General features: G+C 33.9%; 1 protein-coding gene across 3 annotated transcripts in view; it reads right to left on the minus strand.

Annotated features, from left to right (window-relative positions):
- MAP4K5 (mitogen-activated protein kinase kinase kinase kinase 5) overlaps positions 1 to 16,070 on the minus strand; it is a 109,314-nt gene that overhangs the window by 39,429 nt on the left and 53,815 nt on the right. For all 3 annotated transcript variants that reach the window (XM_038544670.1, XM_038544671.1, XM_038544669.1), the window contains exons 7-13: positions 13,305 to 13,352; positions 13,177 to 13,219; positions 12,037 to 12,109; positions 5,373 to 5,504; positions 3,067 to 3,129; positions 1,259 to 1,340; positions 216 to 332 (exon numbers count right to left, since the gene is read on the minus strand). In XM_038544670.1, the coding sequence (XP_038400598.1) occupies positions 216 to 332; positions 1,259 to 1,340; positions 3,067 to 3,129; positions 5,373 to 5,504; positions 12,037 to 12,109; positions 13,177 to 13,219; positions 13,305 to 13,352 (558 nt within the window). The remainder of the gene's footprint in view (positions 1 to 215; positions 333 to 1,258; positions 1,341 to 3,066; positions 3,130 to 5,372; positions 5,505 to 12,036; positions 12,110 to 13,176; positions 13,220 to 13,304; positions 13,353 to 16,070) is intronic.

Raw genomic sequence — 16,070 nt, forward strand, 5'->3', positions numbered from 1 at the left:
AGAAAAAGTGTCAATCAGTTATGTTATGTATGTTATACTGCAATTTTTTTTAAAGTATCTATCAACTGTTAATTATATGCAGGATAAGTTAAGTTTACATTGCTAATTAATCTTTGTGGCTAAATCTGTTACAACTAAAGGAATAAATTAGAAAACAAACTCTCAGACCATATTAAACATTTATTTTCAAATATTAGACTGCAAACACTCTTTACCTCAAAGTCATCGTCATCTCCCTCAGTGTAATGTGCATGGTTGTCTGGATTATTCACTTTGTCCAACAGCTCAACTGCCAGGGCCCTAGAGAGACCTGGCTGCCCTACAAATGTATGCTAAGTGAAAACAAAACAAAATAAAATTTCATGAGTATGCTTTTACATCAATGGTTTATAGAAAATGTTATCTGTGCTTTTTCATCCAGTAGCTATAAAAGACAAGCATATGCGAGTCTAGTAATACAAATAAATGAGAATGTATTTAGTAAAAATATTAATCAGAGAAACCACAATCACATATTATCAAACTAAAGAACTCTTGTGGAATAAGTTTATAACATGAATAATTTTTCTAAGTTATCTGATCTACATTAGGTTGTAAAATTACAACCTTGGCTATAACAACTAGACATACATTACTCATGTCATTATAGTGAAATGTATGCAAATGAATACTGAGGTACAGTCCATATCACAATAAGAAACAAGTAAATGTATTCCAAATTTGCATACATTTAACTCCGTAATATTATATAAATGTACAGACATATAATTCAATTTTTACATTTAAATAAGGTTTCCTTAAACCACTGTAATAATTAACTTTTTCTAATATAAAAATATTTTATAATACATAAAGACACAGAGCATTCTATAAATTTACATAAGAAACCAAGAAAGATGATAGCAACACTTTTTAAAGTTTTCTCTAGGCAGGGATTGGCAAACTAAAGCCAATGGGGAAAATCTGGGGCACTGTCTCTTTTTGTAAATAGTGTTGAGTATTAAAGCAATACTAATTCAAGTATACTGTCTATGGTTGCTTCAGTGCTTCAATGGCAAAATTTAGTAGTTGCAACATAAACCTTATGGCCCCCCCCACAGCCTAAAACATTTACTAGCTCTTTATAGAAAGTTTGCTGACCCCTGCAGTAGGAGATCACTAAATTTTTATATTAAAAATTATAGATACTTTTGTTCAAGTGATATTCCTACTTACTGCATGACTACAAAAAATTCCCCTATAATTTAAATTGACTTACAGTCAGAAGTCTTTCAGCAGTTGGTCTTTTTTTGGGGTTTTTGGTTAGTGCTATTTTGACAAAATTATGGAATGTTGATGACCTTCAAATAAAAAGAGACATGTACAAAAATATTTCACTGATATTAGTTTTTTGGTGTTACTAAATAAAACTAGTTTAGAAGAAGTTAGAAAGTCTGAAACATACAATTTTTCTCTTGGCTTCTTAGCTCTACATAAGCCAAAAAACAAAACTCAAAGCACAGTATATTTCTTGAAAACAGGTGTCAGTTTTATCTATTAAGTAAAATGAAATTAGGTAATAAAACAGCAACATACAACCTCTAAAAAATACAATAAAAACTAGAAATGGGTAGTTGTGTCATTTATAGGATTTATAATCTTGTGTTCTAGGTGCCACTTAGGATCAAAATGGCCTTTTCTCAAAGGTTAATTTATATAAAATATAAATGTTTTCCTATACCAGAAGAATGGCATCGAGGGATAGTGGGTAATATACATGATTATTTAAATCTTAAAAGGTCACTGAATTTCTAAGGAACGACGGCAACCACATAACAGTTCTCTTGCGGAGAAATCAAATCACTGTATTATATTTGGTGACTTGTGGAGATAACATGGAGTCAATAGAGTACCCTGAGACTGGAAAATGTACTCCAATGACAATGACTGCTCTAGAATCTGTGAATTTAGCCATAACAGCTAGTAGTCACTCATTCCTGAATGAATATCCAATCATCCCTGCCATAAAGTCCTCCAGTTCCAGGTGCTTAGGAGCTTAGGGTAACAAGGATTAGGAAGAAATCCATATCAACATAAAAGAATACAGCCACAGTAGAATATATATGTGCTGCTGAAGTGAGCACGGGCTACAGTAGGATATAAACTCCTTTATTTCCAGAGTGATTTTCCTTTCACTACTGGCATCATCCCCAGAATGGCTTGGCTCCTAAGTAATACTTTGCACAAACAGGCCAATAAAACATAAAAAAGTAGTTTAGAACCTGTTTGGGGGACAGGCCTCTTAGAATTTGAAACAAAATACAGACTGTCTCCCTAGAAGAATGAATATACATACAGAACTCTCCCCGCATGAGAAATCCATTAAATCTAGATGAAGAATTCCTGAATTTAAGAGCTTGGAAACTTATGTGCATGGTTTCTTTTATTAAATGTATGGGAAAACATTGTCAGAAAAATAATTTTCAACTTTATCATCCAATTAAAGATGTGCTAATGGACTTTAAGAAGAGGTAAACTGCTTTACTTAGTAAGAGAAAAAAGAGATTAGGATGAAAATAAATAATAACCTTTTTGACTATTAGATAAGGAAGGCAGAAAAAGTCAACAGTCATAAAGTGTCATGGTACCTGGGAAACCTTTTAATATCACCTTCCATAAAAGTCAGCACATCATTAACAGAATAGAATACAAGGCAAAGATATGAATCTCCAGAATTTTAATATATTCATATCCAATGCTTTCTCCCACACCTCTTATCCAAGCTTCCAAAACTCTAACAATATGATCAGAGTTTTACCAGAGCAGTAGATAATAAAAATCTTTTGGATTGACATGGATTTCTTCCTATTCCTTGTTACTCTAAGTTCCTAAGCAACTGGAACTGTCAAGGAAATAAACCTATATCCCTGCCACAACTCTGCAAATAAATTAGAAATATAACTTCTGGTAAATTATTTAATAGCTACAGGCTTCAGTTTTATCGTCTATAAGATAAGGGAAATGAACCTGTCTCCTTTTCATCTGTAAAATTCCAGATATATATAAAATCTCTATACATTAACTTACCATTTTGTTTTGTCCTTTAGTTTTGGAGGCTGAAAATTACTTTTTGACATTAAGAAGAGGGCCCTGGAACAAAAATTTCAGTTAAAGAGCAATATTGAAATACTTTTACTACTTCATCTAATAATCAGAATGAATATTCTGTAATACATTTATACAAATTATTAAATATGTAGGCACTGATAAAAACTGGTATGGAATATGTAAGTTAAATTTTTTAAAAAAGACTTTTTTTTTAAAGTTTACTGATGTGACTTCATTCATTCATTCATTCTCTTCTATACCCAATATGGGGCTTGAATTTACAACCCTGAGATTAAGAGTCGCATACTCTACCAAGTGACCCAGCCATGTGCCCCTGAAAATTAAATTTTTTATATTTTAGATACTCTACAGAAAACCTCTCCTAGCTATAAGAGAGGATATTTAAATGTCAAACAAGCTCTTTATTTACAAGGTAAAGCTATCAAATGTTGGAGAAGGATTTTATTACAATACTGTTATCATACATAACTAGCATTGTATCTTAGACATAAGTATATGTAGTAATTATGGATCATTCTGTAACACAGAGATGACATGTTACTCCAGCATTTGGTTGTATGCTTAATGGACAATCTGTCTCTATAATTATTTTGGGTATAGGTAAATTATATCCATTTCCTAGTCTTTTCCCCTCATTTGGACAAAAAATTTTCCACATTTTTTTATAATGAAAGATAGAAAAGTCAACCTGCAAGAAGACTTTCTCTGTGAATTCACTTTTGACTCATTTTCTATGGCTATGGGGCAGAAAGATGGAAGATTTAAGAAGGAAGTTCTAAAATGCTCTATTTCAGTGTTTCCTACAAAACCCTTATGGGTTTCTAAGCAAACTCCTTAGTCTTTTTTTTAAATGTCAAAGATATTTTCTCTTTTAAAAATGAAGTGATTCATATATAAAGTTCACATTCCTAGTACACTGAGTCATTATTTTAAATCTTCTGCTCTTCTCTAGTCTTTATATAACCAATTATTATAATAATATTAGGTAATATTACTTTTTTCACTAATAACCAATTTTCTATGTAGCTTTGGATTATACATATGTAACAGCTGCTCTTAATGCCTAAAAATTTAACAATTCATCAACCTAAAAATAAAACTAAAAACCCAATTCACCAGCTATTGGACATTTAAATTTTTCACCCTTGTTAACCTGAAATGGATAATTCTTAGCTTTTTGTTTTCTTGGATTATTTCCTAAGTATAATTTTCCAAGTAGTAGAATCAAACATTTGTATTGCCCATAACAGGCAAAATCAAATTATTTTCCTGAAGGTCTCTACTTATAATGGCATTCCAGCTAAAAGTAGATACCTTTTAACTTGTGTATCCTTAGTTACTTGTGAGATCAAATAGTTTTCCAAGTTTCTTTGTATCTGGTACTTGCTCATAAACCATGTCTTTTGCCTATAGAGTCTCTAAATGAATTCCTTATGTAATATACACTAATCCACTATTATGTTAGAAGAACACATTCCCCACTGTTGATTTTCTTTTCAACTTTATACTATTTACTTTAAAAGCTCAAATTTTAGCTCAATTTATCCTTTCCTTGAAAATATTAAAAACCCTTTCAAAGGCTCTCAAATATTTTTTCTGACAGACATATGCCCTAAAATGTAAATAATAATTATGCTAGACATAATTACTTCTTCATTATCCCTTGACAAGAGAAAGAAAAAAAAAATAAAAAAATAGAAAAAAATCTCATCTACATCTTTTATCATTTACTTATAATTCTGCTTAGAACAGAAAAAGAGGCTCAGTTGATGGAAGAATCAATGTAAGGACTTAAAAAAACCTTATTTGTTAATTTTTAAGATTTTTATTTATTTGACAAAGAGAGAGCACAGCAGGAGGAACAGCAGGCAGAGGGAGAGAAGCAGGCTCCCTGCTGAGCAAGGAGCCCGATGTGGGTGGGACTCCTGAGCCAAAGGCAGATGCTTAACTGACTGAGCCACCCAGGTGCTCCAAGACTTAAAAGAAACTTTTTAAATGATAATTGCTATGTCTTTGTATGATTATTAAAGGAGATTTGTTTTATGGAAAAACCTCGAATAGTACAGATCATTCACTCTATGCTACCTTAGGAACAGCAACAAAGGAGAGCAGGTGTTAGGTTCAATTGATTATCCCTAGGTTCCTTACAACACCTTTACTATTTTGACATATTTGAAAATGAGCTGGGAACACCCAAGTTATCAATATTTCATTCTCCCCAAAGACTTTATAAATAGTTGTGTAATTGTAGATAGTGAGAACACCTCATTGGATGAAGATCAAACATAGGCGGTTGAAGTTCTCCAAGTTCAATCGCAGTTATTCCCACTGCCCAGATATCACAGAGCTGGTTGTAGCCACCATTTTTTTCTACTGCTGCAACTTCTGGGGCCATCCTAGAAGGAATCAGTGGATGTAACATCTTAGCTTTTTTTTTTTTTTTTTTTTTAGATTTTGTTTATTATTTATTTATGAGACACACACACCGAGACAGAGAGGCAGAGACACAGAGGGAGAAGCAGGCTCCATGCAGGGAGCCCGACGCGGGACTCATCCAGGTCTTCAGGATCATGCGTTGGGCTGAAGGTGGCGCTAAACCGCTGAGCCACCCGGGCTGCCCAACATCTTAGTTTTTAAAATGATAGGCAATCTGCTATTTTTTGTTAAATAACTAAGAGGGAAAGAGGCTGATAGACGCTTACTAGGAAAGAATTAATATCACATATATACAGAAATACTCTTTTAAAATTCATTATTTAAAAATCTTCGATCTTCTCTGAAGACTGGTGCTCTGAGGAAAAACTGTGTTGTCTTACTTCAGTTTCTGTTTTGTGAATCTTGCCATATACGGGAAAAGAATACCTAAATCCCCATGAAGGTCAGAAATGTTCCCAAAGGAGGTGAGACTTGAGAATGAATCAGCAGGGGGTTACAGCAGGGTGAGGAGCCTCAATATTTTAGTCAGAAGAAACAAGTGTAAATGTGGGAGACAGAAAAGAGCATGGAACACCTGGAAAGGTAATAGGACAGCACTACCCAATGTATGATCTACAGTCTTACACAGAGCCATAAACTGTTAGGAGTCTATAATAAGTACAGAAGTTGACAGCATTAACTCTCGGCCAAATATATGATCATTTTTTAGTAATTCATTTCTAAGCAGGGAATTTTATTTTATTATTTTATTTTTTTTTATTTTTTTTTAATTTATTTTTTATTGGTGTTCAATTTACTAACATACAGAATAACCCCCAGTGCCCGTCACCCATTCACTCCCACCCCCCACCCTCCTCCCCTTCTACCACCCCTAGTTCGTTTCCCAGAGTTAGCAGTCTTTACGTTCTGTCTCCCTTTCTGATATTTCCCACACATTTCTTCCCCCTTCCCTTATATTCCTTTTCACTATTATTTATATTCCCCAAATGAATGAGAACATATAATGTTTGTCCTTCTCCGACTGACTTACTTCACTCAGCATAATACCCTCCAGTTCCATCCACGTTGAAGCAAATGGTGGGTATTTGTCATTTCTAATAGCTGAGTAATATTCCATTGTATACATAAACCACATCTTCTTTATCCACTCATCTTTCGTTGGACACCGAGGCTCCTTCCACAGTTTGGCTATCGCGGCCATTGCTGCTATAAACATCGGGGTGCAGGTGTCCCGGCGTTTCATTGCATTTGTATCTTTGGGGTAGATCCCCAACAGTGCAATTGCTGGGTCGTAGGGCAGGTATATTTTTAACTGTTTGAGGAACCTCCACACAGTTTTCCAGAGTGGCTGCACCAGTTCACATTCCCACCAACAGTGTAAGAGGGTTCCCTTTTCTCCGCATCCTCTCCAACATTTGTTGTTTCCTGCCTTGTTAATTTTCCCCATTCTCACTGGTGTGAGGTGGTATCTCATTGTGGTTTTGATTTGTATTTCCCTGATGGCAAGTGATGCAGAGCATTTTCTCATGTGCATGTTGGCCATGTCTATGTCTTCCTCTGTGAGATTTCTCTTCATGTCTTTTGCCCATTTCATGATTGGATTGTTTATTTCTTTGGTGTTGAGTTTGATAAGTTCTTTATAGATCTTGGAAACTAGCCCTTTATCTGATATGTCATTTGCAAATATCTTCTCCCATTCTGTAGGTTGTCTTTGAGTTTTGTTGACTGTATCCTTTGCTGTGCAAAAGCTTCTTATCTTGATGAAGTCCCAATAGTTCATTTTTGCTTTTGTTTCTTTTGCCTTCGTGGATGTATCTTGCAAGAAGTTACTGTGGCCGAGTTCAAAAAGGGTGTTGCCTGTGTTCTTCTCTAGGATTTTGATGGAATCTTGTCTCACATTTAGATCTTTCATCCATTTTGAGTTTATCTTTGTGTATGGTGAAAGAGAGTGGTCTAGTTTCATTCTTCTGCATGTGGATGTCCAATTTTCCCAGCACCATTTATTGAAGAGACTGTCTTTCTTCCAATGGATAGTCTTTCCTCCTTTATCGAATATTAGTTGCCCATAAAGTTCAGGGTCCACTTCTGGATTCTCTATTCTGTTCCACTGATCTATGTGTCTGTTTTTGTGCCAGTACCACACTGTCTTGATGACCACAGCTTTGTAGTACAACCTGAAATCTGGCATTGTGATGCCCCCAGCTATGGTTTTCTTTTTTAAAATTCCCCTGGCTGAGACAGAACGTAAAGACTGCTAACTCTGGGAAACGAACTAGGGGTGGTAGAAGGGGAGGAGGGCGGGGGGTGGGAGTGAATGGGTGATGGGCACTGGGTGTTATTCTGTATGTTAGTAAATTGAACACCAATAAAAAATAAATTAAAAAAAATAATAAATAAAATAAAATAAAATAAAATAAAATAAAAAAAAGAAAAAAATAAAAATAAAAATAAAAAAAAAATAAAATTCCCCTGGCTATTCGGGGTCTTTTCTGATTCCACACAAATCTTAAAATAATTTGTTCTAACTCTCTGAAGAAAGTCCATGGTATTTTGATAGGGATTGCATTAAACGTGTATATTGCCCTGGGTAACATTGACATTTTCACAATATTAATTCTAAGCAGGGAATTTTAGAAAATTGGTTGTTCACCACAGGTAGTTTGAGAGAATCTAAAATGTATTTGCAAAATGAACCTCAGAGGTAGGAGCTAGATAATGAAAGGCCTACTGATTATACAAGAAGTTTAGTGAAAATGGGGTAAGGTAATCTTGGGAGGTAAATTTGATCTAATACTCAAAGTAAAATGAAGGACAGTTTGAGAGTAGGTAAAAACAGAGTCCAGTGAATGAGTTGGAAGACTATTTCAAAAATACAAGGAAAAATAGATAAAGGACTTTTCAAAGGCAGTGGCAGAGGGGACGGAATGAAAGGGATTGACTGAAGAGACTGATTTGAGTATAAAATGCTTGTGGATATTAAAGTAGAGCTATTATTAAATAACTATAAATTTACCTAAGATTGAAAGTCAACTTAGAAGCTGAGTTGGAGTTCTCTGGGATTCACTGGTATATAACAATGCCATTTGAAGTTATAAAGTATAAATAATACTCAGGGGAAATATTCTTTTTTAATGTTTACTATTTTAAAATTATATTTATATTAAATATCCATAAGATAGAAGTTGCTTTTATTTTTATTTATTTTTATTTTTTTTATTTTTTTTTTTTATTTTTTTTTTTTTTTAAAGATTTTATTTATTTATTCATGAGAGACACACAGAGAGAGGCAGAGACTCAGGCAGAGGGAGAAGCAGGCTCCATGCACCGGGAGCCCGATGTGGGATTCGATCCCGGGTCTCCAGGATCACGCCCTGGGCCAAAGGCAGGCGCCAAACCGCTGCGCCACCCAGGGATCCCTTTATTTATTTTTAAAGACCTTATTTATTTATCTGAGAGAGAGAGAGCAGAAGCAGGGTGGAGGAGCACAGGGAGAGGGAGAAACAGACTCCCTGCACAACCTGGGTGGTTCAGTGGTTTAGCGCTGCCTTCAGCCCAGGGTGTGATCCTGGAGACCTGGGATCGAGTCCTCTGTCAGGCTCCCTGCATGGAGCCTGCTTCTCTCTCTGACTGTGCCTGTGCCTCTCTCTCTTTCTCTCTCTGTATCTCTCATGAATAAACAAATAAAATCTTAAAAACAACAACAACAACAACAACAGTTTCCCTACTGAGCAGGGAGTAGGATGTGGAGCTCTATCCCAGGACCCTGAGACCAATGACCTGAGCCAAAGGCAGACATTTAACCAACTGAGCCAACCAAGAGCCCCTAGAAGTTCCTTTCATAGGTATTTAGATTACAAAAAGTTACATAGCACAATGTCTCTCAACTTAAAGGTGGTTAAGGATATAAAATATGTATACTAAAAATACTAATATGTAGATGTACCTGGTATATGCAAATACTATATACATAAAAATGGATATAGGAGTAAAGAGAAGAAAATAATCACTACTATGGAACAAAATGACTAAGAGCAAGTTTCAGAGAGGAAAGCTGAGCTGGAACCTAGAGAAAGCATGTAAGTTTCAGTCCTTCTGCTCACCATAATCAGTTAGTGGTGGGTAAGTGGAGCACCAAATTGACCAGGAGTGTTGCAATTCCTGGCTCAGTGGAAAGCAGAGCTGTGATCTATCTGGCTACCATGGGTGAAGAAAGGCAGAGTATGTGCCACTTTTAAGACAGGGCAGGACTTAAGATAAACAGAGACAATAGATATACTAGGGAGGTAATAAACAATACCTAATATAGTTAGTGTACAAAAAACAAATTTTGACTAGAGGATAATGTTCCCGTGGGGAGAGAGGGGGACAGTCACAGAAAGAGACTGAGGAAGGAAATCAGCATATGATGAAGGAAATTCTATAGGTAATCTAACTTAGCTATGTTTTCTTTAAACTTTTATTTAAGTTATATTTATTAGGGCTTCTTTTCTGTTATAATTGATATGTGTTGGTAAAGAGAATTTGGAATATATGGAAGAAAACATGTCAAAAATCCCACTCAATAAGAGCCACTGTTTCACATATTTACATCTGTAAATTTTATTTATACATGCATCTTCTTAACATGGCATTATATTATGCTACTTTTAATCTTACATGTGCTATTTTTAATCTTGCTTTTTTGAATAATAGTATATCATGAATTTGTCCACTGACCATTCACCTTTTACAAGAGGATTTTTAATCCCAGCAATTCATTCCATTGATCTGAATAAATGTTCATAATTTCTTTAATTCTTCTCGTATATATATACCTTCCCTCAACCTTTTATTATTAAAGTACTGTGATAAAGCTTTTTATATAATAATCTGTGTATCTCTCTGAGAAATTACTACAGCAGAATTAAGACTAAAGAATATAAACATTGTGAAAGGCTTATGAAAAACATTATTGCCAAATTATCCTTCAAAATTGTTCTACCAATTTCCATTTCCACTGTCAAATATTTAGTGATGATAGGTATTACCCATGATTCCAAATATATTCTAATTTGATAGTAAAGAATTGTTCATTTAATTTACATTTTTTGGTCATCATTAGGGGAGACATTTTTCATATTTCAGGATATCTTTTTTTTAAAGATTTATTTATTTATTTATTCATGAGAGACAGAAAGAGAGAGAGAGAGAGAGAGAGAGAGGCAGAGACACAGGCAGAGGGAGAAATAGGTTCCATGCAGGGAGCCCAATGTGGGACTCGATCCCGGGTCTCCAGGATCACGCCCTGGGCTGAAGGCGGTGCTAAACTTCTAGGCCACCGAGGCTGCCCATATTTCATATCTTATATGTATTATTTTAATAACTCTGCTTCTAATGAAACATTTTTTATTGATTTATTAAGAACTTTTATATTAAAGATATTAAACCCATTTTGTTATATTTTAGTGGATATTTCCTGATTTGTTATTTGTCTTTCACTTTTGTTCAAGCTAGTGAATGTACAGAACCTTTAAATTTTCACGTAGTTAAATCTATCAATTTTTCCCTTTAATGTTTTATGCTTTTATGTAAATAAAGGCTTACTCAACTCTTCCTTTAAGATTTTATTTATTTATTTTATTTTAGAGAGAGACCAAGTGAGCAAGAAGAGGGGTAGAGGGATAGGGAGAGAATCTCTAGCAGATTCTGTGGTGAGCACAGAGCCTGACACGGGGCTTGATCTCATGACACTGAGATCATGATCTGAGCCAAAACCAAGAGTTAAATGCTTAAATGACTGAGCCACCCAGGCACCCTGGCTTACTCAACTCTTAAAGCAGATAGGCACTGATAGTTCATTTGGTTTCACTTTTATATTTAACTATTTCCATATATAATTTATTTTGGCATTAGGTATGAGGTATGAAGAAATTTTAAATTTCCTTCCAAATAGTAAGTTACCCAAACACTGCATATTCAAAAATCCAACCTTTCATATAAACTTTAACTGTCACCTTTTATAATATTCACTAAATTATTTTACTTGTTAAGGTTTATTACTAGGTTTTCTATTATTCTTATACCTGTCTTCATTGATGAAAGCAGTGTTTTAGAAAGATCATCCTGTCAGTACTTGGTAAGATGCACTGAGAAAGGTGGCTGTTGCTTTATAGATTTTAAACAAGAAATAGAATCAATACCAAAAGAAAGTGTACTAAAACGACAAGAGATTATAATTAAGAGTCTTTCTTTTGAAAAATCTCATACCTATGTATGCTCTTAATACAAAATCCTAGGGACAGCAGGGATTATTAGTACTTTAACAGAGTTGGAAAGCTGGACAATAAAAATGGGTATCAAAGTTCCCTAACCCAATCAGAAGTACAACAGTATCAAGGAGCATGCAAATCTCCAGACTTTCAGTCAACCATCACTTGTATCACTAAGTATCAATGCTGACCACCAACTCTGAAGAAATGAAAATGCACAAATCCAATCATAATAGTATCTTACCAGTAGGGAGTGCCAATGAAAGATTTTCTCTTTGCAATGGTAGCTGTTATTTTTGCAGCCACGCCAAAGTCAGCTAGTAAGGGAAAAAAATTGAATAAAATTTTAATTCTTTCAATAAAATCACCCACAATTCTAAATTTCACCCTTAGGCATGCCCTTATTAAGAAGTCAGACAGTAATGCTAGAGAAATGTATATAAATTGAATTCCTAAATCTTTTCTTGTTTGGTTTGTAACATATTCATTAAAGAAAAATATTTTTTGGCACTTTACTAGAATGAAACATACTTTATAAATAATAAAGTTAATAAGTTAATAAAAAGTTTATTACAAGCACACTGAAGTTAATTAGGAAAAAAAAGATAAATAAACCACCCACCTGGATGCCTTTTATTTTGACACAACTAGGGTAGTATTTTGATGCTATTAAAGAGTCTTTTTTTCTCTATATAAATGTTTTTATTGTTGTTACACAGGACTGTAAAAACTAAATATATATATATATATATATATACAGTTCATTTTTGTCACTTAACTAACATCTCAGGGAATCTACTCTTGTTCTCCTTAACTATTAATTTTGATGACTGAATAATGTTCCGTAAGTGGATTTATTACCTTTTAACAGTTTTTTTTTTTTTTTTAGATTTTTAAAATGTATTTAGGAAATGCGTGCGCGCGCGCACACACACACACACAAAGGGGAAAGAAAAAGAAAGAGAAAGGGAGGGAGGGAGGGAGAGAAAGAGAGAGCATAAGGAAGAATAGAAGGGACAAGCAGGCTCCCCACTGAGCCTGATGTGGGGCTCAATATCAGCACTCTGAGATCATGACTCGAGCCAAAACTGAGTCAGATACTTAACTGACTCAGCCACCCAGATGCCCCCAGTTTTTCTATTGCTAGCCCTATGTTTGTAATTTTTTCTATTATAAATAATGTATAATTAATACTTCTAAGAATATAGATTTTTTCTTTAGGATTAATTTCCTTAAACAGAGTCTCAGAACATAATTACTAGATCAAAACATGAACATTACTGGGGTTCTTGATATTAATATTAAGCTTGTATAATGTTAATTCTTATTTGAAATCTTACTAAATCTTTTTGGGAAAAAATGTGAGGAACATGAAGTAACATACCTAATTTTACATCACCATGATCTGTCAATAAAATATTTGCACCCTAAAACAAAAATAAAAATACTATTAAATTAGCATAAAACTCCTTCTAATAAAATTATCAATTTAAGTATATTAAAAGAACTTACTTTGATATCTCTATGCATTTTGCCTTTAGTATGCAAATAGGCAAGACCCTGAAAGTTAAAAAAAGTATTCATTAGCAAAATTGCAAACTTAACACCTATATCATCTTTGTTTTTTAAGATTTACTTAACTGTTTTAGAGAGAGAGTACACAGGTTAGGGGCAGAGGGAGAGGGACAAGCAGACTCCTGGCTTAATGTGGAGCCTGATGTAAGGCTTGATCCCACAACCTATGATATCATGACCTCAGCCAAAACTAAGAGTAGGATGCGCAACCAACTGAGCCATCCGGGTGCCCTAACACCTATATATCCTACTTAAATTCTCACTGAATAAGAAAAACTAGAATGTCTTTTGAGGGGAAAACATACAAGAATTTCTTTTTACTAATCAATGTTTACTGTATTTTAAGATTTCAAATTCATTTCCTGGTAAAAATATTTTACTGTAACACCATCACTACAATCAAGATAATGAACATAACCAGTCATTTCCAAAAGTCCCTCTGAGACACAAACACTGATCGGGCTTTCTATCATTACAGATTTAAGTTTTCTAGAGTTTTATGTAAACTGAATTATATACTATGTTCTTTTTTATCTGGTCCTTTTCATTCACAATAATTAATCTGAGATTCCTTGTTAATATATATATCAAGAGTTCATTCTTCTTTATTTTTGAGTAGTATTCCATTGTACAGACCAGAATTTGTTTACACATCCACCTATTGATAGACATTTGGATTGTTAGGTTATTTAGTTTTTGTCTACTATAAATAAAGTTGCCACTAAGATTCATGTACAAGTATTAGTATGATTTTTTCCCTCAGGTAAATACCTAGGAGTGTAATGGCTGAATTATATTGGTAATAAATTTAAACTTTTAGGCAACTGCCAAACTGTTTTCCAAAGCAGCTGTACCATTTTATAATGAAACCAGCAGTGTATGAAAATTCCAGTTAATCTATAACCTCACCAACCTTCTTAAGGTAAGTCTGTTTAATTTTTAGCCATTTTTTGAAAGCATCTGTTCAAATCTTTTGTCCATTTATTTGTTGGGCTGTTGTTTTTTATTACTGAGTTCTGAGAGTTCTTTATGTACTCTGGATACAAGTTTTTGATCAGATATATACTTTACAAATATCTTCTAGTCTGAAGCTTCTCTTATTCTCTTAACAGTGTCTCTAGTTGAACAGAAGTTTTCATTTTTAATGAAATCTAATTTACCAAATTTTTCTTTCATGGATCATGCTTTTCGTGTTATATCTGAAAATGCTCTGCTTAATTCAAGACTCCAAAATTTTCTCTTGTTTCCTTCTTGAAGTTCTAGTTTTAGGTTTTATATTTAGATCTATGATTACTTTTAGGTTTTTACATGTGATAAGAACTACAGCTTAAGGCTCATTTGTTGGCATATAAATGTCCAATTATTCCAATACCTTTATTGAAAAGTCTATATACTTTCTTCACTGATTTGTCTTTTCAACTTTTTCAAAAATCAGCAGTCCATATATGTGTAGATTTATTTCTAGACTTTCTATTCTGTTCCACTGAGTTACTTTTCTACTCTTAAGCCAATACCACCAAGTTCTGATTATTATAGTTTTAGAAGTCCTAAAATTACTACTGTTGGCTCTCAAATTTTGTGTTCCTTTTAAAAGTTATTTGACTATTCCAGGTCCTTTGTATATTCGCAGTAATTTTAGACTGAGCTTCTCAATTTCTATAATTTTTTAAAGATTTTATTTATTTATTCATGAGAGACACACACACACACACACACACTGAGGCAGAGACATAGGCAGAGGGAGAAGCAGGTTCCATGTAAGAAGCCCAGGACTCTGGGATCAGCCCCGAGCCAAAGGCATATACTTAACTGCTGAGCCACTCAGGCGTCCCAAGCTTCTCAATTTCTACAGAAAAAAAAATGTTTCTGTGGATTTTGTTTGGGATTGCACTGAATCTATAGGGGAGAATCTACTTGGGGAGAACTGACATCTTAACTATTTTGAGTTTTCCGATCCATGAATATGGCATAGTTCTCCATTTAATTAGGTCTTCTTTAATTTTTCTTAGCAGTCTTGTAGTTTTTAGCATGCAGGGGTTTATGTGTCTGTCATACACATTCCCTTAAGAATGTCATATTTTTTGGTGTTGTTATTATAAATAGTATTGTTTTCAAAAGTTCTGATTGTTGTTAGTGCACAGAAACCCAATAGATCTTGTACCTGGATCTTGAATTCTGCAAACATTCTAGCCTCACTCATTAGTTCTAGAAGCTACTTTGTATAGTCTATTCCATTTTTTACATATATGCTTATGTGGTCTGTGAATACAGTTTTACTTCTTACTTTCTAATCTGGATGCCTTTAATTTCATTTTTTTTCTTATTGCACTGGCTAAAACATCTAGTATGTTGTTGAAAAGAAGTGATGAGAGCAGACATTCTTGCACTGTTTGATTGATCTTGGCGGGAAAGCATATAGTCTTTTACCATTAAGTATGACTAAGTTGTAGGTTTTTCATAGGTGTTCTTTATCAGGCTGAACAAGTTTCTTTCTATTCCCAGTATGGTCAGAATCTTTATCAGGAATGAATGTTGGATTTTGCTAAATGCTTTTTGTGTCTATATTTAAGATGATCGTGTGGTTTTTTCATTTTGTTTGCTAATATGGTCAATTACCTGAAATAATTTTTGAGTGTCAAATCAAAATTGCATTCTAGGATAAACCCCACTTACTGATGATGTATTATCCTTTTAAATATGTTG

Source organism: Canis lupus, chromosome 8 (genome assembly GCF_011100685.1).
Source record: "Canis lupus familiaris isolate Mischka breed German Shepherd chromosome 8, alternate assembly UU_Cfam_GSD_1.0, whole genome shotgun sequence".
In the NCBI taxonomy this organism is placed as follows: domain Eukaryota; kingdom Metazoa; phylum Chordata; class Mammalia; order Carnivora; family Canidae; genus Canis; species Canis lupus.